This window comes from Falco cherrug, chromosome 8, assembly GCF_023634085.1.
Source record: "Falco cherrug isolate bFalChe1 chromosome 8, bFalChe1.pri, whole genome shotgun sequence".
NCBI classification, from domain to species: domain Eukaryota; kingdom Metazoa; phylum Chordata; class Aves; order Falconiformes; family Falconidae; genus Falco; species Falco cherrug.
In genome coordinates, this window is record NC_073704.1 from 8,830,856 (window position 1) to 8,853,535 (window position 22,680).

At 48.6% G+C, this 22,680-nt stretch overlaps 2 protein-coding genes across 14 annotated transcripts in view; one reads left to right on the top strand and one right to left on the bottom strand.

Annotated features, from left to right (window-relative positions):
• The window catches only part of LOC102053746 (RNA-binding protein 44), a 44,260-nt gene extending 27,427 nt beyond the window's left edge, over positions 1–16,833 (top strand). The window contains exons 15-16 of the mRNA XM_055718339.1: positions 6,928–7,066; positions 15,799–16,833. Coding sequence (XP_055574314.1) covers positions 6,928–7,066; positions 15,799–16,054 — 395 coding nt within the window. The 3' untranslated portion in view covers positions 16,055–16,833. The remainder of the gene's footprint in view (positions 1–6,927; positions 7,067–15,798) is intronic.
• Positions 16,834–19,950: 3,117 nt separating this feature from the next.
• The window catches only part of UBE2F (ubiquitin conjugating enzyme E2 F (putative)), a 90,600-nt gene continuing 87,870 nt past the window's right edge, over positions 19,951–22,680 (bottom strand). For 4 of the 13 annotated variants that reach the window (XM_055718152.1, XM_055718154.1, XM_055718151.1 and 1 more), the window contains one exon: positions 20,449–20,660. In XM_055718152.1, the coding sequence (XP_055574127.1) occupies positions 20,532–20,660 (129 nt within the window). In that variant the 3' untranslated portion in view covers positions 20,449–20,531. The other 9 variants (XM_027800801.2, XM_055718158.1, XM_027800800.2 and 6 more) reach the window with 7 other exon arrangements.

Sequence of the window (22,680 nt, forward strand, 5' to 3'; positions counted from 1 at the left end):
TCCCAGGCTGTCAGCAAGCAGAGGTGTTGGCAGATGGCTGCCTCCTTTCTCATAGAGACATAAATAGTATTGAGCCAGCCACCCTGTCCTACACCAACATCTGCATTTGCCTGTTCCCCAGCTCCAGCCGAAGGGGGTCACGTGTTTGCGAAGTGCCAGCGTTGGTTTTTTGTGGTGAACCAACGGAGTGTTTGGAAGCTTTGAAGTCTTTGCTGAGCTGGCAGCTGCCTGAAGCGGGCCCAGTGGGAGGCGTATATTTTTAAGCAGACAGTGCTGGACCGTTCCCGGTGGTTACGGGGCCACAGATGCTGGAAGGGGCAGTTCTGCCTTTCCTCCTGCTTCTCCCCGGCTGGCATGGGTGACTTCCCCTCTCTCACATGTTTCTTGGCGTGAGGTTTCTTGTGCAAGATCTGAGCTTCCTGTTACACAGCGGTTTGGTTTTTAAGCACTGTCTGGAGCTGTACTCCATACGGGTCTTCAGAGCCTGGTGCGGAAGGTGCTCCTTGGATGGTGAGCCCAGCCCAGCCATTTATGTGTGAGCACTGCGGGGAGTGGTGGGTTTATTTTTCAGTCCTGAAGCACTTGCTCTGTCCACGACAAAACCATCTGCTGTCTCCAGCAGGACTCGTTTGTTGGCTTTAAGTCAACAAAGCAAACCTTCCCCCCAAGTTTTCAATTTTTTGGCTGCAAACCAGGATGTTTTTCACACTCATCTTCTGCCCCCGTGTTCTCTCCCCGCCCTCCCACAGGTGTTCCGGGTGAGAGGTTTTGGGCTGGGTCTGATCCTACCCTTGGCTTTGTGCTTCAATCAGGATAGAGCACCGGGTTGCTGTGAGGTGACTCGCTCTGACATGACCCAGAGATGCTCCCAAGGGTGCCTGAGCCCTTTTGGGGGAGGTACCAGATGCTCACCAGGCTTAGGATGAAAACTGGATCTCAATTATCTTGAGTTACTAATCAGCAGTGGTTCTACTGAGTGAAAGCAAATGTGCTGAGAAATGCACTTGGTGAGGACCGGCTTAGTTTGTAAATGTGTGTCCCAACATGAAGGGAAGGGTTGAAAAGCAAAATGAGGCAGCCCAAAGCTAATGAAGATGCGCTCCCCATGTACAGAGCAGCTTTCAAGGCTTCCCAGGGCTGTGCCTGCAAAATCTCGCTGCTCAAAACTTGCTCTCCCTGAGCCATTCAGTACCTCCAGTGGGCTTGCAGGGCCGTGGTTCCCACTGGAGTTATTTGTCACCAGGGCGAGTGGCCGGGCTGGGATGGCTGTGTGTCGGAGGTGGCCAGGGGATTGGCCATGAGAGAATGGGACAAAATCAGGTTTGGGGTTAGCTACAAGTGACTGTCGACTTCCCAGCATCGTTCACGGGTGGCGAGTACCTGGTTTGCAGCATGCAGCACATCTGCCTGGTTGGGCTTTGTCTGGTCTAATCTCACAGGTCTGTACCTGCTGGGGCAGGATTCATCCCGCTGGATGGGGACAATGCAAAGGCAGGGCTCAAAGCACGCTCGATAAATGAGCTCCAGATTTCCAGCTCTTGTTGGGTTTTATTTTGCAACCAGGTCCAAACCATGAGGCTTGTTCTCAATAAAACAGAGCAAACCACCACACCAAAAGGGAGAAGAAAACAGACTGTTTTCATCTTGGGCTTGTTGAGAGAGCTAATCATTTCACACAAGGGGTCACAGCATTTGGGAGAAGATACTGGGATGAAGCTCTCCGAGCCCAGAGCTTTGCTGGTGCTCGGGTTTAGCTGTGTGTGGCTTGTTCATTGCCAGCCCTGCTGTGAGCGTCACTTTGTGATTATCTGCAGTCTTTTGGGGTTTAATGTGACCTCTGAGCTTTTAGATGAATAACTGGCTATTTTCTGCTCTTTTTCTATGAAGCCCTGAATGGTTTCCACCAAAAAAAAACCCTGCTGGTCCAGCCATCGCCAGGATGGTCTGGTGAATACTTTGCATGCGTAGTCAAATAGTTTCATCCTTCACCCAGCACCATCAAGGGTTGCCGAGGGCTTGGGGGAGTCGGGCTCCCCTGTTTGCTGAACAGCAGTGAGCTACAGCCGTGCTGCACGGCTCTGGCAGCCCCTCCGCTGTGAAAGGTTCACAGATTTGGGTGCCTTCAGTTCCCATCCCATGTAAGAGCCTCCATCAAGGGCTTCTTTCTTGGATGAGAGTGCAAACAGAGGGTGCAGTCCAGGCACTGGGTGAGAAGCCTTCATCTGCTGGAGCCACGTAGCTGATGGCTTGGGGCTGTTCTGGCTGCATCTGGAGAAACCCAGCAGGCCCAGAAGGACACGGCATGTTAGTCCATCTTAATGGGATCTCCCCAGAAATGAGACTGACTTGGGACTTGCTGCCCTGAACTCTCCATGTATTTATTCCCAACAGACGTATGTCATGGGCAGCGCACAGAGGTTGAATGGTGGAGGGCTGGGGCAATAAGGCCTGAAAAAAAGGCTCTGTCATGATGCCTGGGAACGGCATCCATCAGCGTGGGCACGGCTTTGACCTTCTGTACCAGGCCAGCTTGAAGTACTCACCTGTTCTCAGGCTTTGCGGTCCTCCCTGCCTCCGCCTCCCCCATGGGGCTGGCTGCAAGACAAGCCCAAGAAGTCCCAGAAAACTGAGGAGAAAATGGCCAGAGACCAAAAAATTATGCAGAGGGGACAGTGATGTGAAATGCGAAACTTTTCTTGCAGAGAAAGCTCACAGCTTTCTGGTGGTGAACTGTCACTGTGGCAAGTGTGCAGGCTCTGCAGCGGTGGCAAGAGGAGGAGGAAGAGGAGGTGATGTCCACCAGGTTGTTCTCTGGAGCTGTGAGCCCGGAGCTTTTGGCCCAGACTCCAGCTGTAAGAAATGCAACAGAAGAAAGTCCAGTTATTTTCCTATAGTTTTTGCAACAGTTCAGGGCCAACACATTTTTTCTGCTGAAAGACATGACAATTTGGGGTTTTTGCAGCTAACCCACAGTAAGTTGAACCCTAGTAGACGTTTGCTGAGACGCTCCAGGACACCAATCCCAGGGCAATCAAGAGGATGTGGGATGCCTGAAGAAGCCTTCCTTCCTATCATTTCCTCACCGCCGCTCTCCGGATGCTCCCTGTGAGGAGGCAAATTAAGGATCCTTCAAGTTACATGTTTTAAGAGGCAATCAGTGCTCCTCTCAGCAGGGAAGGGTGTTCATCAGCAGTCACGGAGGTCCTCGTGCTGAGATAAACACCCCATCGGATGGTTCCTCCTTCTAGCAGAAGGTGTCTTTGCATGCAGGAGGCAGCATGCACACACACTGCAAGGATGAATTATGGATGGCTTGCAGTGGCATCAGCTATACGGATGCACAGGCTGGGGAGGCATGGGAGGACAGACATAACCGCTGCTCCATGTCTAGGTGGCACCTAAAGACCAAGTGGGGCTTCGGAAGTACCGCATGGCTCCAGTGCAATGTTCCCAGAAGACCACTGCATTCCTGCAGCTCCCAATGCCATTTTTCCCAAGGGAATGGGAGTGCCGGGGGCATGCAAGAAGAGAGCTCTTGGAAGCAGGTCAGCCTTGGTATAGTCAGGTTTTGGAGGTGATTTATTCAGCAGCTCTGTATAGCCTTCACAAATGGATGCTGCTAAGCACAGAGACGTGACCGCTCTGGAGCTCAGTTATTTACAGCTCACTGCAGCTGACTTATGCCGCCTCCGTCAGCCAGGCTGAGGTGGGGAGGAAAACCTTCTGAAATGAGAGCCAGGAGATAAAAAAAAAATCCCTCCCTGCTTTTTTTCTCCTGTTGTTACAAACCCTGAGCCTGTCATGTTGATGAATGTGGCTTTGGGGGAAATCTGGGAAGAAGCAGGGAAGTATCTGTGGGTTTACACGGGCACCATTTGGAAACACGTCCAGAGCTTCTCCTTGCTTTGAGCTTAAAATGTGCATTTAAAGCTAAATCCAGTTCTCGCCGGTCAGCTGAAAACAAAAGAGCTTTTTGGCCTCGCTATGCCCTGCTCCATCCTCACAACATTTACACAACAGGCTCTACTGAGCCTTGCTCCTCTTGGATGCTCTTTGCCTCTGATGTATAAAACAAAAGAGTCCTTCATGATGCTAAAAGTCAAATGACCTTGTAAAGTATCTTGATCACTGGCTGATGGGTCGGTTTCCCCAGTCGCCTGGGGAAAAGGATTTTCAGACAAGACCCCAGTGTAGGTATGGGAGATGTGGTGGGAGAGATGTCCTCCAGGAGCACAATCTGTGCGCCGCAACTTGGGGTTACCAAGCCAAGCCTTGGCTGTTGGCACCTGCAGTGTTCACTGCTGCTGAAGGCAAGTCCTCACAGGGAAGACAGAACTCCTGGAGAACGTCGTGCAGAGCTGCTGGGTGGGAAAGAAAGGTGGTAACATTCCTGTGAAGGACCTTCAGAGCTGAGACAAGAGGTAGGAACAAAGTCCAAATGCATGAGTCATGTGCTCAGGGATGATGAAGCCCATGAGCTGGCTCTCTCCCAGCTGCCCACACCTGTACTCAGCCCACGGCCAGCTCCAGTCCAGCAGTGTCTTCTGAGCTGCTTTGATTGGCAAGTGCCTGAAGCTCCCCAGAGTTTTGGTTTCATTTGGTTTCGGTTGGTTCTTTAATTTTTCTTTTAATAGGAGGGTTCATTTTCATGCTGACTACCAGATATACATGACTTGCAGCTACTCAGGCAAGCGTTGCAGCCAGTTTGCAGTTCTAAGTTGCTTCAACCCCATGATTTATTTATTGTTTCTCCTTTCTCCACCAAAGATGGAGCTGCCTGTTAAGGTGTTTTCCTCTAGGTCCGTTCTGCAGAAGCAGCTGCATGGTTGTCAGGAAGCGTCTGGGCATCTGTAAGGATGTTGTGGTACAAGTGATGACTTGTCTTTAGGGTTATCTGTGCTAACTGGGGGTGGGGGGAGGGCAAAACCAAGTTAAGGGCAGCCTGGCCATGCTCAGTTAACTTCTGCTTCTCTTTCTTCTTGTGCTGTATTGCTGTTGCATTTCTTAAAGTGGCTTTGTCTTCCCGAATTTTTCACCACACTTTGCGTGTCTCGCTCATTTCTGCCTGGCTCCATTTCCTCCTTTGCTCCTCAATTCCCTCAGCCACTTGTCTGGCTGCTTTTTAATCTGTTCACCTCCCCTGCTCTCCTTTCTCCCCTTCACACAGCTCTGTCCTGCTCTGTACTTGATGTGTTTGCTGGCGGCGTTTTCTCTGCAAGTTGGTTATCCGGCTGCGTGATGGGTGTAGTGTTTGCAGGGTGCTTGTTCTTTGCAGTCTGGTGCACGAGCTTCACTGAGGGGTGGCCCCTCGGGGTGGCCAGAACCTCCCTTGGATGCTGGTGCTCACTTAGTTGTGTCAGTTCACTGGATTCATCCAGATTTGAAAGGATGGGAAGCAGGGAAAAGCCTCCCAGCCACCAGTCATCCCCGAGTCTGCCCAGACTGAGATTTGCAGTCCAGCTCTCATGTAAAATTATTGCACCTTCCCTCCGCCTCCTCCTGCTTCCCTCTCAGTGCTTTGCTTCAGCATCCCAAACTTTTTCATTTTAGAGCAGGGCTTGTCTCTGGCTGAGGTTGTGTTGTGCAGGTGCTGTTGGGTGAACTCCTGGGTGGTACCATTTAGGGAGAGCTTTAGATTGTGATAAACTGGGTTTTATTATCACAACAGTGAGGATTTAATGGTCCTTAACTCCCTTCTCTTGGCTTGGTAACTCATATCTTATCTCAAGCTGGTCTGCAGCAGCTGCCACAGTGGGAGGCAGTGTGGGAGCCCTGCACCCTTCCAGAAACCTCACCCAAGGGTCTGGGGGTCTCTCGCCACCCAGATCCCCCCACGGGTCCTGAGTTCCCACCCATTGCCATAGGATGCAGGTACCTAAGGTGTAGCATTTGAGGTCTGCAGAGGAACTGCTCAAGGAGGGCATCCCCTGGGCAGGAGCTGCTGGCGATGTCCCATGGCTTTCATATGCAGACCACCAGATAAGTAGCTAAATTCTGTTAAAAAAGAAGATAAAAATAAAAATAAAGCCCCACTCTTTCGCACAGTTATTCACACGTACCAGAAAATATAGCTGGTATTCGATGCCTGCCTGCAGTGTACTCCAGGAGCTGCAAAGGCACTAGCTGGCACTCTGGGACCGAGGGAAAGAGATTATTTATAGCCAGGCTCAGTAAATCATTCCTCTGAAGGTTTTTTTTTTCCTTTGAGCCTGTTCCCTTTTCCCTTCATAGCATTACTGGCCTTTTCCCTTTCTCACTAATTGTGCACAGACTCGCAGGGAAGTAAGCAGCATCCCTTCCTCCTCTGCTCCCAAACCAGAAGGCACCATGTATCAGGGTTGCGTACCCAGAGGTGAATTATATCAGTGCCATGAAGCCAGAGATGAATTTCACCACGCTTGGCCCTGAACTGCAATGGAGACTGATACTTGTTTCCAAGTGTGTCATTGTGCAGATGATTTTTAAGGGGTCCTTTGCTCAGCAGCAGCAGAATCTGGCTGGGAGCCATGGGGTTATTCCCCAACTTCCCCCACACCCGTACTCTTTCTGTAAACTGAAAAACTGGGAATTTAAAGTCCAGAGACGTGTGTCAAGGGATCAGCAGAGAATATATCTGCATCCTTACTTATTTATGACTTGCCTGGCACATTTTGAATAATTGAATTATCTAGCATCAAGCAGTTGGGAGGGTAATGGAGGAGGATGTTGCAGGGTTAGAGGGATGTGCAGAGGGAAATAAAACCCTGAGAAGGAGGGTTTGAAGAAGCGGATTGAGAGTGGGGTTGCTTTTATGTCCAGCTTTGCTTTGGCAGATGCTGTCTGTGTGAAGACTGAGGGGGACTGCACGGTGCAGGGCAAGGGGCTGTCGTTGCACCATGCCCCACCGCAGCAAAGCCTAACCCTACTTGCCCCTCGCCTGTCTTCCAGCCCATCACTTCATCGCGGTGACAGCGTGCCAGGAGGCAGACTATGGCTGGATGATCCGGCACTACTGCCTGAAGCAGTTCCAGCTCAGCATGGAGGGCATCGGGCAGCGGCTCTGGTGTGACTGGGATGAGACCGTGGGGTAAGTGAGATCCTTGTGCTTGCCCTTCCCTCCCTGGCATCCTGGGACTGCCTGCACCCGTCTTTAATTCTGGGATGTGGGGACATCAGCGGTGGGGTTTATTTCTTGGGCAGGGGGAAACAAATGTGCCATTTCACTCTGCTTTAATGCTGATGCTGCCCTGGCTCCATCGCTTCTGGGTCCAGCTGAAGGGGCTTCTCCATCCTTGTTGCTCATGGAGGGGCTGCAAGGTGGGCTTGCAGGGGGAGAGCAGGGGAGTCAGTGAGGCTTTTGACACTGTCTCCCATAAGAATTTCACAGACAAGCCGCTCAAGTGTGGACTGGATGAGCAGACAGTGAGGTGGGTTGAAAACTGGCTGAACAGCCAGGCCCAGAGGGTGGTGTTGTTGGGAAAGGACTAGTTGGAGGCCAGCAACTAGTGGTATACCCCAGGGGTCAATGCTGGGTTCGGTCTTGCTTAACTTCTTCATTAATGATCTGGGTAATGGGGCAGAGCATACCCCCAGCAAGTTTGCAGATGACACCAGACTGGGAGGAGCAAGTAACACACCAGAGGGTCCTGCTGCCATCCATGGGGACCTCAACAGGCTGGAGAAATGGGCTGATGGGAACCTCATGCAGTTCAACAAGGGGAAGTGCAAAGTCCTGCACCCGGGTGGGAACAACTGCAGGCACTGGGACATGCTGGGGGCCGTCCAGCTGGAAAGCAGCTTGGTAGAAAATGCCCTGGGTGTCCTGTTGGACACCAGGTTGAACATGAGCCAGAAATGTGCCCTTGCAGCAAAGAAGGTGAACAGCATCCGGGGCTGCATGAAAAGGAGTTTCCAGCAGGCTGAGGGAGGTGATCCTTCCCCTCTACTCAGCACTGGTGAGGCCACCCCTGGAGTGCTGGATCCAGTCCTGGGCTCTCCAGTGTGAGAGAGACATGGACATACTGGAGAGAGTCCAATGAAGGACCACGAAGATGATGAGGGGACTGGAGCATCTCTCCTATGAGGAAAGGCTGAGAGCTGGGGCTGTTCAGCCTGGAGAAGAGAAAGCTCAGGGGGATCTTATTAATATCTGCAAGGAGGGTGCAAAGAGGGTAAAGCCAGGCTCTTCTCAGTGGTTCCCAGGGGCTGGACCAGTGGCAGTGGGCACAAACTCAAGCACAGGAGGGTCCCTGTGAACATCAGGAAAACACTTTTTCAGTGTGAGGGTGACCAAGCACTGGCATAGATCACCCAGGGATGTTGCGGAGTCTCCATCCCTGGAGATACTAAAAAGCAATCTGGTCACAGTCATGAGCAACCAGCTTTAGGTAGCCCTGCTTGAGCAGGGGCGTTTGGACAAGATGAGGTGGCTCTCCAGAGGTCCTCTCCAACCTCAGCCATTCTGTGATTAAATGGGCTTTCAAGGAGACCAACCTAAGCAGTGTTTGGAAATCAGGATGGTGGTCTTGCTCAGTACAGTTATGTGTGCATGCCCCAGTGATGGAGCTTCAATAGGAGAAAACCATTGTTGTCTGCTACATGTTGGCATCGATGTGTTAATAAGGCAGTAGATCGGGATCCCTGTCACAGCTCTATGGCCTCTTCTGGTGACTCACTGCTTGGACATACTTTCCATGAGATTTTCCTTTTTTCTCAGCACTCGGGTTCTCTGGACTGTCCAAAGTGCCCTGACTCGGCTTCAAAACTCCATAACCCACTGAGATGCCCTCAGACCCTCTCTATGATTAAATCCTAGGCTGTCCCACGGGACCTGCTGGCTTGCCTGCTGCTTCCGAAAGTTGCGTATTGATTTTTCTTAGTGACTATAGGTAGAGGCTGGCATGGTACGGCATGGCACTTTTCTGTTAAGCCTCCTGTTTGTAATCAGTGTTAGGGAATCAGTGGTGATTTATGACTTAGGAGAAGCAGAGATGTGGTCTGCTTTCCTGCTGGAGCACTCAGCAGCATCCTTGGGGGGATAATGAGGGCGATAAGGGAACCCTATTTAATGCAGCAGGAAGGAAAGGGATGTTGCATATGGGTAACATGCTGTTTTGTGGGACACTTTTTGGCTTTTATTTGGCATTTCTTTCATTGTGTTTTGGGGTTTTTTTTATTTTTTATTGCAAACCATTGCAAATCCATTTCTTCGGATTAGCTCTTTCCCATTTATTATCAGCAGAGCTGAATTTTCCAGTACAGCCATGGTGTAACCCACTGTCCTGGTGAGATGGTTTTGATTAAAGTTGCAAAAACTGGTCAGGGGTGTCTGTGCATCGGTGTGAGGGCCTGAAAAGAGAAAATAAAAACCTGTTCTCCACTATGAGCTGGCTTTCCACATCATATAGTGCTGTTGTGCCATGGCCTTTCTCTAAGAAAATGAAGTGGTGGACAAAAATGAGCTTTGGTGACACAAGTGGGGATTGAGGTCAGTTGGAAATGGTGAGCAGATGTTGTTAGTGTTTTGCACAAAAATTGGAGTTTTTTGTAAATTTTGGTTGAATTCCTGCTTCATGCCCCTCTGTACCATGTTAAAAACTATATATATGTGAGTATGTAAACATACACACATATATAGACAGCTTTTGAAAAGGACAGCTTGAGTTTTCCTTCACCTTTCAAAACGGAGGTGAAGAAAAGAGTGGAAAGACTGTGGGAGGTTTTCTGGTTCTGAGAAAGGTCAACTGGTCCTCAAAAATGTCCAGGGCTGCTGAAGTTCTCCAGCCCCTGGATGCCTTGGGGGGCTCTCCAGGACTTGTCCCCCTCCGTCGACACCTTTGGAGGCAGCATCCAGATGTGGTGAGTGGCAGGAGAAGGGGATAGCTACCTCCCTGGGTCTTCTGGCTGGACTGGGGGTGAGCTGTCACCCCTGGGGCCATCCCACCAGAGCTGTCCCCAACCCAGGCTGTCCTCGTGCAGGGGCTGAGTGTGTCCCAGGAGCAGGACTTTACTTTTGGTCCTGGTTCAGTGCTAACTGCAAGCTTGATGAGATGCAATCCATCTCTTCCTCCAGACCTTTGCCAAAGCCATTTGCACAGGAAGCAGAGGTGTATTAGAGTTTGTTCTTTATCTCCGACATCCTGTTTCTCTTCTAAATAGCTTCTACTAAACTTGTTATCCTTGAGGCACTTGGAGGAAATGTTGATAAACTTGCAGTGTTTAATTTGATTGCGTGGGTCCACTGGGGTTATTTAAGAGATGACATTCCTCTGATCCTCCTGTGCCCTCAGGACACTGGGAAAATCAGGTAGAAATAGCTCAGCTACTGCTGTAAATAAGCTCTTCTGCAAAGATATGCATTTCAGGTGGCCATCTCACTCAACACCCCTGATCCCTGGGTGTGCCATGAGCTGGCTGGTTGCCCCTCCAGCTTTAAGGGGAAGGACTTGGCTTCTACCAGGCTTGAGATGAAGAAATGGGAAAAAACACCTGCCTACAGCCTGTTTCCTCTCCATATCTTCCCCCAAACCAAGGAATGTTGATGCTTGAAGCCTGTTTGAAATGAGGAGAAAGCATTTGAAGGGTTTGCCTCTGACAGGACCCGTACCATCAGCTGCATTGGGTTTGGAGCTGTGATTTCTTGTATGTAGCATTTAACAGGGAAATGCCCATCGTTTACTGCTCAACTGAGAATGACATGATGGGAACATCTGGATAAATGAGCTGCCTCAGCAGAATTTGTAATTGCTTTATTTGTTCTAGTGATAGGTTGTAGATTATCCTTCCATCTTAGCCTCAGAGGTATTAACCGAGCTCTTGCATCACTGGTACTGCTGTGTTCAGATGTAGCGGAGGGGTTTCTCTGGAGCGGGAGCGTTTGGTGAAGTTGGGCTTGGACCACATAGACAAGCACCAACTCTCTTGAGAACGTTTATCCAACTGTGGTTAGGCTCTGCTGGCTTTCTGCACCATGCTTATCTGGGGAAAGTGATGGGTTTTGATGTACAAGTCTTTATCATGTACCGGCGAACTTGTGTGAGCTGTTACATGCTTTGGGAATTGGATGGCAGGTGCTTTTATTAAAATAATTAGTTCCAGAAGTTGGCCAGAAACACTGTTTCCTGGGAAGGGAGAAGGACTGAGAGGTGTCTTCCCTTGGGTCATCTGGTTTCCTTCTCTCTTTTCCTCCCCAAAGGACAAGCAATCCAGTGTGGCCCTGGATGCTCCTGCTGGAGCTGTGCCCACCGGTGCCTGCTGGGTCCAGCTGTCTGTGGCTGCTCACCTACCCTCTGGAGTTGATCTCTCCGGCCCCTCTGTGGCATTGTCCCAAGGATCCCTGGCCTGAGAACAATTCAGACCAAGCACCCTTGTGTTTTGTTTTCCAGGGCTTGCAGGTGCCCTGTTATTTAAAAGCCAGATGATCATTTAGCTGGAGCGGCATCGTGGGCTCCTCTGCTTTACGGTGGCAGCAGAGCTGCTTTGACCAGGAGCTCAGCTGTGCATGACTAATGATCCCAAAGATCAACTTGGCTATTTTGATTCCAGGTCCAGATTCATCGGTGGGGTGATTGAGCTGGGGGATCAGCTGTAGTCCCCCTGGGGGCAGCTCTTTTGGGGACATGGAGCACTGCTGGCAGAGCTGGGGCTGCTGGAGGGGTTAGGCTGCCAGCCACTCACCCACAAATGCATCAGCAGGAGCTGGAGACTTGTAGATATTTTTCCTGCACAGTTTTGGCTTGCTGGCAGGCTGTGGCCAGGGAAGGGCTTTGCACGACAGTTTTCACTCAGCATTGGTGCATTGGGCAGCAGTGAGCGGGATGGGGGAATGCTCGCTGCACTGGGGAGTGCTGCAGCTGTGGGTGTCACTCCAGCCCAGCCAGGCGCCTTCATCCCAAATATATCTGCCCCAAGGCAGGCCTAAAAATCTCCAGGGAATGCTTTCCCCTCACTGCGTGCATCCTGCAGGGAAGGAGCTCCCCAGTGTGAGCATGCCGGTCTGACAGCTGCAGCCGGGTCCAGTAATGAGGGATGCTGCTGCCAGCTCCCAGCACGCCTGGTACTCTGCCTTGCTCCTGCCCCCTGGCTGAGGGCTGCTCGCACAGTTGTCAGTATGCTTACAGCGTGTCTTCAGGTTATTTATCCATTATCTCATTATCTATTTATTTATCTTTGGGTTGCCAGGTTCCTTCTGGATACGCCCTTTAGCATGTCTCCAAGCTCGCCTTGCAGAGGAAGAAATCGTTTTTTTTTCTTTTAATTTACAAGGCAAAAGGAAAATCTTGTGTTGTTTTTTGGATTTGCTGGGGGTTTTTTTTCCCCCCATGTAAAGCAAGGCATTTGGGGAAGATAGGAAAAATCTCAATAATCATGGCAAAAGGGAGAGCTTGTGATCCTGTGAACCCCAACTAGTATCTGCAGTGTTAACACTGTCTGCACTCAGGCACTGGTGAGGAATAAATGGGAGATCAAATTCCAGTCTTGGTTGCAGTGATAAAAAACCAGAGGCATTGCTTAGGATTTACAGCAGTGTAAGCATTCGGATCCCACCAAACCATAAATCAGTCCTTGATTGCTTCCCACCAGCAGCCCAGGCCCATCCCAGTTCTGCCTGTGGGTGTTCGTCTCCATGTGGTCCCCACTGCTTGGCCTCCTGCAGCATCCTTTAAACTCAAACTATTTCCATGGTGATGAGGAAAACAGTTTTAATTGCAGTTCGCATTGAGTAAATATTTAGAACTAAGCAAAGCTGTACTTTCCAGTGCAGGCTGCCCATCTCCCTGCCCCACAGCCTGTGGTTGTGGGGTGGCTTGGGAAAACCTGTCCTGTTCCCAGTGCTATCCTAACATCAGCTCAATAATCACAATGTTTTAATATTTTTTTAGTAATTAAAGCTAGACTTTTAAGGCATTTTAAAGGAGGATTTTAAATTAAGACGCTGCCATTTAAGGCAAAACCAAGGGAGAGGAGGGGCAGAACAAGAGGGAGGTGCCATGGGGGCAAAGGTGCCTGATGGAAAGGCTTTTGTTGCATCCTCTAATTCCAAATATCATCTTAACGAACTCCTCTCTTGCCTGTCTTCTCTCAAAGAGAGTTTTCACTCTGCAGCTGAGGATTACACCTCTTTCTGGACTCCAGAAATAGCGTGATCATCCTTGCAGCTCCTGGAGCTCAGCTCAGCTGTGCCTGGCTGAGTGTGACGGGGGGCACCTCACTCTCCCAGGGTGGCAACTGGGCTGTGGGGGGCCAAGGGGAAGGCAGAGCAGCCACGCTGGGCAGCATCATTAGCACAGCCTGAATTCCTTGATGGGACCATGCTGGAGTGGTGTGAGTATAATAATGCAGCTCTGCATGTGGGGAGAGAGAGAAAGAATTAGATGTCACTTTGGAAACACAATGGGATGAATATTTGCCATGGCTGTGGCAGGGCCCTAGGCATCAACATTGCTGCTCTCCAGAGGGATCTTGACTCCCTTCTGACAAGGCAGCCTGGGTCTGACTGGTCTGTTTTATCCATATCCCAGCAAATGGATCCCTCTGGTACCCCTCTACAGTAGCTGGTGGTGTACCTGTTATGAGAAGGTCCTCCATACCATGTCTTGGTGTTCTGCATGTGAGGATAGATGGGCAGCGTTTTGCAGGACTGGTCTCCGAACACCGCGAGACAGGGCAGCTCAGGACCCACACAGCTGGCAGGGATGGACTCAGCTGGTGGTTGGCAGCTTGGGTCTATGGATGGCCAAGGGTCTATGAGATAAAGTGGAAAACATTAAAGCACTTGGCTACTGTTGAGAGTTTGGCTTTGCTTTTAGTTGGCTGGTCATAAAACTATCATTGTCAAATGGTGCTTTGTGTAAGCAAAGGGCAGAAAAAAAACATCTCTTGAAGAGCATCCAGACTTGCTTTCCCTTGGCCAAAAGCTCAGCAGCCCTCGCTGTCACTTCTACATTTCCAGCTGTTGCTTAAAATGTCTTTTCCCTCCAGGCCTCTCCTGCTCGCTCCCCACTGGGCTGCAAGGGTGTGTGCAGGTGGCCTCCTGCTGAGGATGCGATCCCATCCAAAGCCAGGGTGGCTTGAATGAAGATGGGGAATGTGAGAATAAAAGGGACGAGAGCTTTAGGGTATCTTAAGCTGCAGATGGCCCATCAGCATGGAAGGACCTCCTTCCATGCCTGGACAAGACAGTTATAGCCCCATGGCCACCCCCTTGCCCCACTACACTGTAGCTGCCCAGCTCCTCTCCTCAGATCTGTGCTCCCCACGGCCGGTGCACACAGAGCCATCTGAGCACTGACATATGGATGCTGCCTAAGTGCAAAGTGTCATTACAATCTATCCTTTCATTTGCTGACACCACTTTGCTTTGGCCACTTGCATGTCTTCATGTATAGTGACAGAGGCAGCTATTTATCAACACCGAAGTGCTGTCTGAGCCAGGGAAGGGCTAAGCCAGCTGCTTTATGGCCCTTCAGTTTTAAAAATAACTTTTATTCGCTGCTCTTAACTCTTTCCCTCTGGTTCCTGAAGATGCTTCAACTCCCGAGATCTCCTAAGGGTGCTGATAAACTGGAAATGGTAATTTTGCACATTGGCATGCTGAGCAGAAGCTGCTTTTAGTAGCTCCAGGCACTCTCTTAATTAAATCATCGGGTACCGCTGGGGCTCCCTCCGGCACTGCCCGCTGCAGTGTGCCTGTAGGCACAGCAAGGCAAATGCCGCCTGCCCGAAAAGCCAGCTGATGAGATGCAGAGAGGCTGCATCGAGTAGCTAGGAAGCTGCTTATAAAATATTTCTTCCCCCAGGCAGGTTTTTAATTGGCTAGCTGGGTTTTGGGTTGCTCTGCTTCTCTAAGAGATGTAATTAGGACAGGGGAAAAGAATAATATATATATACTATTTTTTTATGCATAGCCAATTTTAAAGCAGGTAAGATTTGAAACCCATGGTAATACCTGTCCTTCCAGAGGATGGATGGTTCGACCAGCACAGGGGCAGTCCTCTCCCTGCAGTGCCTCTTGCTCAGGGCTGCTCCTTGTTTTCCAAATATTTGGGGGGAAAAAAAAGAAAAAGACCCAAACCCCCTCAAAAAACAGACTTGCTGGCCATTGCAAGGTAGGATGAATTGTGGTCCTGCAGATCTGCAAAGTGGGATAGTGCAGAGAGACGAGCTTCAAAAGCATGCTGTTGGGTCATATGCAATCCTCCATTTTTAGGCAATTAAAAGGAGAATTTTAAGTAGATTCAGTGTACTTACTTCTGTCCCCTTCTGGCTGAACCTGCGCAAGCTAAAGGATTGTGCCTCGAAAGCCGGCAGCCAGGTGAGCTGCTCCATGGCTCTGGATGGGTTTCCTGAAGGTCTTTGCCTAAAAGCGCCAGAGGGTTATGTGGGTCCGACTGGTATTTTCTAATACACCAGTTCGGCCACGAAATGCTGCAAAAATTAACACAAACCAAATCAAAAAAGACTTGCTTCTAGTTATTTCTATAAATATTATTTCTGTTTTCATTTACTTCTGTAAATGAAATAAATGAAAACTCCTTGTGCTTTTAGCTGTGGGTGAGCACTAAAAAGTATGATCAAAGTGGCAAAACCTGATGGGAATTAAAAACCCCACATATATTTTTACACCTATCTACCTACAATCTCAAAAAAGAAAATGCTTAAAAAATTCAAACGGGCTCAAATACAATCTCAAATAACAAATATATACACCCATCATAGGAAGTATGTAATATTTTCTGTTATATGGGTGGGGGGAGGTGGCGTGCTCGTGGCTGGACGCTGGTCCCTGGTGCTACCCCGGTGCCCTTGTCTGTGTTGCAGTACCTACGGGGAGCTGACGAACTGCACAGCGCTGATTGCAGAGAGGCTCGACTGCTACTGGCCCAACCGCCTGGTGGATGAGTTCTTCGTGGCCGTCCACAAACAGTACTTCAGGAACTGCTCTCCCTCCGGCCGGGCGCTGCATGACCCCCCCAACAGCGTCCTATGCCCCTTCATCCTGCTGCCCGTCCTCGTCACCCTGCTGATGACGGCACTGGTGGTGTGGAGGAGCAAACGCAGTGAGGGTATCGTGTAGGGACACCCGGCTGCCAGCGCAGGGGGGGGACTGGGGGACCATACACACCCCAGCACGTGCCTGTTTTCTGGGAGGATTCTGGCAGAGGAACAGTCGGTGGGGGTACCAAGCCCCGGAGGCAGAGGCAGCAACACCACCACTCCTCCCTCACTGGTACCCTCCGCACCACACATGTGGCGTTTGCCCAGTGGTTTCCAAATAAATACATCATTTAAGACGCAGTTGTTTGGCAATATGGGATGCCAGTGGCCGGCGAGGCCACCATGAGCTACCCCGGTGGCAAGGAGCCCTCTTGGGGTACTGGGGAGCATGGCTCACCCTGGGCATGGGCACTGCTGCAGCTCTGCTCGGCCTTTCCCAGCTGCTTCCTTCTCAGCATCCCCCAGCATTGTGTGCCAAAAGAGGAAATTTTTTTTAAAGAAAAAAACCCCACCCAAAACCAGGTCTGGGGTGGAGGGGTTGAAGTCCTGCCAGCCCTACAGTGCCATCATGGCATCATGAGGTGCTGGCAGGTGTAACTGCGAGGCTGGTGGGTCTGGGTACAACCCTGGGTATCAAAACTACCCGCTTCCTCTTTTTGTCCTTTTTTGTTTCCACAGCAGGAAAGGCATCTTCCCCCCTGGTCCCCAGGACCCTTGCAGGGGGTGGGGTTTGCCTAGGAGATGGGGAGCAATAGGTGACAGCTGGTGGCACTGGTGGTGGCCTTGACGGTGCCCTGGGGCTAACAGGCAACAGGAATAAGGTGCTTTTCCTACGTAAATAAACACATAAATAAACCAGCTGCCCATTCTCTGGTGCAAATCCTCAGCGCTCGCCCCCGTGAAGGCTGGGCTCTGGTCTGAGTGGATCAAGAGGCCATCTGGACACCCCCTTGCTGCCCCAAAGGAGCTTCTGCGATATTTGAGACCTGCGCCCCACCCCACAGGCACCCTTTGGGGCAGCACTGGAGGTCCCATGGATGGGGTGGGGAGGGGGCGGTGAGGGATGATGGAGTGGGGTCTCCTCTCTGAGACAGTGGGGTCTCTAGGGAGTTTCCCTGGGTGTGGGTGGGCAGGTCAGGGGTCTGTCCCTTCAGCAGGGGCCAGGAGTGGGGTCAGCTCCCTTGGTGGGAGACTGGGCAACATCTGGGATTTGGGGGTGGGGAGGTGGGATATAGCACCCCAACCTTGCCACTGGTCTCTGCCATCCCCAGCAGCTCCAGACCCCCTTCAGCCTTGCTAGCTGAGGATGGGCTCCCCTGGGGAGACCCAGCCACCATTCCCCCTGGCCCTCACACTTCCCAAAAATTCCAAATTGCAGGTGCCAGGCAGTGGGATGCTCAGCCATCTGCCTCACTCAACCTGGCCTACCTGGTCCCAACTCCTGTTCCTCTTCTGGGATGCTGCAGCATTTTATTTTCTTTGCCATTTGTTATTTGGGGCTTTTTTTCAGGGGCAGTTGAACAATGAAGAAACAATCAGCACTATTTGATGGGGAGCACTCAGGGCTCTGGAGAACATGATCCCTGCAGCCAGGAAGAGCTGAAGAGGCTTTCTGGAAGGTGGTTTACCTACCTAAGACAAAAATAATTTAAAAAAAAAAAGAAAAAAAAAAAAAAGCAGCAAAAGCTGAAGGGGAGTTAGAGAAGCCAATTCCTGTACAAGAACTATTTGCTTATGAGCCTCCACCCACTGACAGGCCACAAGGGAAGGTGACACTTTGGGGACTTATGGGACAATTTCCTTTTGCCATTGCAGGGGGTCCATCGGGGTGCAGGATGGAGACAAGTTCCCCTTCAGATTTCTGTAGGAGTTATTTTAGCCACATGCGGTGAACTGTGCCCTTGGCAGCACCCTAGCTTACTGCTTCAGTGACAGGTGGAAATTGAGGACGTGTAGAAGGAGTATACATTAGTTACACCTACACAAATATATATATAAACATAAATATATATACACACACATATATGTATATAAAAAAACCCCAGCTCCTCATGTTCAGGAAAAAAGTTATTCCATTTATTTTCCTGGACTGTGAGCTGATGGGCTCTTCTAAGATGAGGTGTAACATTTTTTACCCCATGTATTCTGGATGGGAAGAAACCGATGCTCAGGTCTTCTTGTACAGTATTTAATAATATCCAAATTTTAATACATCTCCTCTAGGTAAGCAAAAAAACACGGTGAAAGGATTATACAGCAGGACTGTACTGGGAGGTGGGGACTGGCTTTGATGACTGCATCTCTAGCTCTGTGCTCGCACAGGCTGCCAGTACTCCAAACCCGCTGCACACCCTGACACAGCTCTTCCTGGCTGTCCATAGGAGCACCCTGCATTTGCTCTGCCCTGGGTGCATCTGCAATGACTTCCAGAGAAGACTGGGGAGCCACGCATGGGTGACAGCCAAGGAAACAGGGACTTTTATCCCTTTTGCTGAAGGTGATAACAGTACCAGGGTGCCGCTACAGCAAGGAGCATTCATCTTCATTACAGCAAACCGGTTCAGCGTTTTCAGCTTGAAAACAAGGGAATCCTTCTGAATCAGTAAGCAAATGAAGGTGTTTTCCAACCTTTCTGGTTTTGTGAGTGTTTTATTCCTTACCTTCCCTGACATTATTATTTTGACAGCAAAGGCCTCTCACTGCAGTTGCCTGCTTAAAATAATATGCTGATTAATGCTTCATTTTAAATAAATGCAGTGGCGATATTACCCAGAGATGAAGCTTACGATAAATCTCTCCTCCTGCATGCCAATCCCTGCATTTCATTCCCCTGCTTTCCTAGACCTCCAGTAACATCTACAGGAGTCTGTGAAGCTGAAAGAGAAAAGGCGCAGGGAAAACTTGACAAGCAAGGCTGCCACACGTGCTTAACATCTGCAACCCAGCTCTGCCACACTGATGATTTCCTTCAGTGTCTGCAGAGGAACAGTAGGAAAGAACAAAGTGTAATCATTCAGGGAGGGATAAAAAAACCACAGTCAATCCCCAAGCGTTACACATACACTTGCTCTGTATGAAACCACACGAACGTTTATTTCTATGGTTTACCTATTTATAAAAGGTTGAATCCGTTCCATTGCACCTCCTCTGTGTGATCCCACAAGCGAAATGCATTTCGATCTCTGAGGCTACACCAATGCTGTGGCTCAGCAACCCTGGCCATCGCTTGGGTCAGTGGGTGAGCAGCGGGGAGCTCTGGCACACGACAGGCAGCAGAATTCTCACAGCATTTACTCTGAAGTGATTCCTGAGGTACACGCTACTCTCTTCTGAAGGATCTCTGCTTGCAGATACTACGTGTTTGATATACAGCTACTTACAGAAAAGGCAATTAAAGCATCATATCCTTTCAAATTACCAAAAAAGCCAGGCTGGGATGAGTGTTTAAAGAGGGTGCAGTGCGTTATTAGTTCATTCACTTTCAGTGCAGAAGTTTGAAGACCACAATTACGTGTTCTCCAGGTAATGGTGCTTGAATTTACTTTCATCAGATGGAACAGTGTTTAATGCTCCCTCACCACATCCAGATCAAAAAGCCAAAGGCAGATTTCTTTTAAAAAAAATCTCCCTTTCATTAAATTTTCACAGAAATATATAATATATATTATATATATATAATTTTACTAATACTACACATTTACTTAAGTTATGGATTAGCCTGTATTTCTTTTAGCTACTTCACACAACAAATAGAAACAAAAAAAATACTGTAGCCCAAACAGGAGCTGAAAATAACAATGTAAAAATCCCAAACATGTGACAAAAACATACTTACATTAAATATCATCAAGAATTTCAATACCAGCAGTAGAGCTTCATTTAGCACTTGCATTCTGGCAAGCTCTAAGCCTTATTTGAATTACTCTTGGGAAAAGCTTGTATTGTTTCTGCTCATCAAAGGCAACAGTATTGTGATTTGGTTCACAGGAGACCATTTTATTGCCAACTTGAAGTGTTCAAAAAACACGCCACCTTTTCTGTTTGGTTTTTTTTTCCTTCCCCCTCCAAACTAGGCAAGAGTTAAAAAAAAGTGTAATTACAATTTCAATAGTGATTTCTTTTAACTTCTCAAGCATATCTCATCAACAGGATATACAGTACAGTTCAGAAGAGTAAACATGTTTAAAAGTAAGCAAACAACTTTTTCAACCAACATACACGATTTCTTGCTGTATTTATGCTGAGCTCTCCTTTTAACATGGACAAGTTATGAAGTTAGTTTTCTTCTTCAGTACAACATGGACACAGGACTAGTACAATCCGGGCTGGTTTTGTTGTTGTTGAAGTTAAGGACAACTCTAGTGTGGAAGCCATGGTCCTGCTATCCATCTCCCTTCATCATCTTGCATAGCGCTTAATGTAATCTTCAACTTTATTCCGAAAGTCCTCCTAGAGGAAAGCACAGTCAGAATTACCCCAAGCATGTCAGAGAGGGACTCACGTAGGACGACAGTGGTGGTGTATTCCCACATTACCACCGGTAGGTCAAAATGCCATCAGGTGAAAGGTCCATTGCTCTCCCCAAGACCCAGTATACATTTCCAATGTGGTGTATGAGAACCGAGGCAACCACTTGAGTCCTTGCAAGCAGATGTCCACGCTCCGCTGGGTATCTCCTCTGGGGACTGAACTGAACAAAGAGTTTTCTATCACCAGCTATCAACGTAGGTACAAACAGACTGCGTCTGACAGGTCACCGGTGCTGGGAGACCACGTCCCAGCTAGTGGCACAAAGATCTGGCTATGGCTTTACAGAAGGAAGGGAAGGTGTCCTTACCAGATAAAAGAGGCAGGGCTATGGCAGGAACTGTTACAAAAGCTGTGCACCCTAAGGCAGCTCTGTCCCAGGTACTCGTTCTGGCCTACCCCTGGGAACTGCATGATATCACAGCTAGCACATAATAAAGTGCATAATCAGTCACAGCTTTTTTTTTAGTTATATATTATATATAATATATATATAGCCTAGAGAATTAAACACTCATCATTCAAGTCACTCATTTTACAGTGGTTCAGAGGGAACCTGTAGCCCTCCACAGAAAACCCAGGAGCTGTTAAATAATCTCTGAATCTATGGAAAAGTACACATTTCTGGTAGTTTATAAAGCATGGAGATGCTAAGTGAAGGAAAATCAGACATACTTTCTTCATTTGATCCTTACCAAACTGGTATGTCAGATAGATGCTACATTCCTGTAACATTATTCCGAGTCTAAGCCTTGGCTCACGCGCTTACAGCCTATTATTAAATATATTCAACACCAACACAAAAAGTGACCTGTGCTCCAGATTCAAGTGGGCGTTTTACAGCAAAGTACGTTTTGCTTGATTTCCAGCTCCCAGTTTTGTATGCTGCTAGAATATAAAGCAGGACAACCTGGGAAATTTATGCATTCACATCTGTTAAAAAATAAAAAACATAAAACAATGCACACAACAGATGAAGAGATTTTGAACAGTGTGCTGGTGCACTGGAGCTGCCTGGAGAGCAGGGGCCACAGAAGCACTGAAATCCTCTGTCCTCCAAGCCAAGTCTCTGCTTTTACTAGGAACAGCACAAAGTCTTGTGGCCATGACCTGAGGGATTACTGCATGGTCCTGCTTTAAACAACATAACTTGTCAGCTCCAGGTTTGCCACTACATAAAATGATGCCTTTTGAATGTACACTGAGTGTTCTGGTACAGCCCACTCAGCAAAGAACTAAATAAAATGAAGTTTACAGGCAGCTCAGCAGTTGCTGAGTTTAATGCTCCCTGTAAATGACTGTTCATTGTTCAAGGACTTCAATATCAATTCTTTTTTTAATATTTTGTTAACAGTAGATAAAAGGTGAGCACTGCAATACTCACCATGACTTTGCACTAATGCTGCTAAGAAGTTCTGAAGAGCCAAGTAGTCATTTTTAACTGTGATGTTTGTTTTAAAACTGGTGGGAGAGCTGTCTTCCCTTGCAGGGGCATGCAGTAACCTATTCTGAAATCTGAAATACATTGTAAGATATTTAAAATTGAAACAGAAATAGTCAAAGCCAAAAAGTCTGTCCCCCCAGCTAGATTTGCCTATTTCTATCTTGCCTACACGGGCTCTCTGATCCCTTTTAAAAAAACAAACATTTGGACTTCCCCCCATTTCTTGATCAGCATTTAGCTATACACTCCCACAACAACTTTTGCTAGACATCACATCACACCAGAAAAAAGCAGTAATACAGCTTTTTTGCTATAGCTAGCCTTGGAATGCATTGGTATTTCTTTGGCCCAAACACCATGCTTCAAACGCTTCCTGATCATCTCCCTTTACAATGGCTTGGGTTTGGGCTGGTCAGTTTTTCTACCAGCAAAAGGATAAAGCTTATCTCGTGGTTGAAGTCCCTAATCAAAGGATCAAAGAAGAACTACGATCCACCAGAAACAGTCTGAGATTTTGTTGAGCATCACAGAGATGTCCATGAACTATAAGCAAAGTGCTCTGAATCTCAAAGAAGTTTAAAATACAATTTAAGTCCAAAAATATCATAGCCGTGGAAACAAAAACATAAATGCACTTTAGGGAAAAAACACCCACCACTAAAGGCTCTTGAAAAGAGAGGTACAGATCTGTGTTTTGGAGAAAATAACAGCAGAGGGCATAAACTATGAGCATC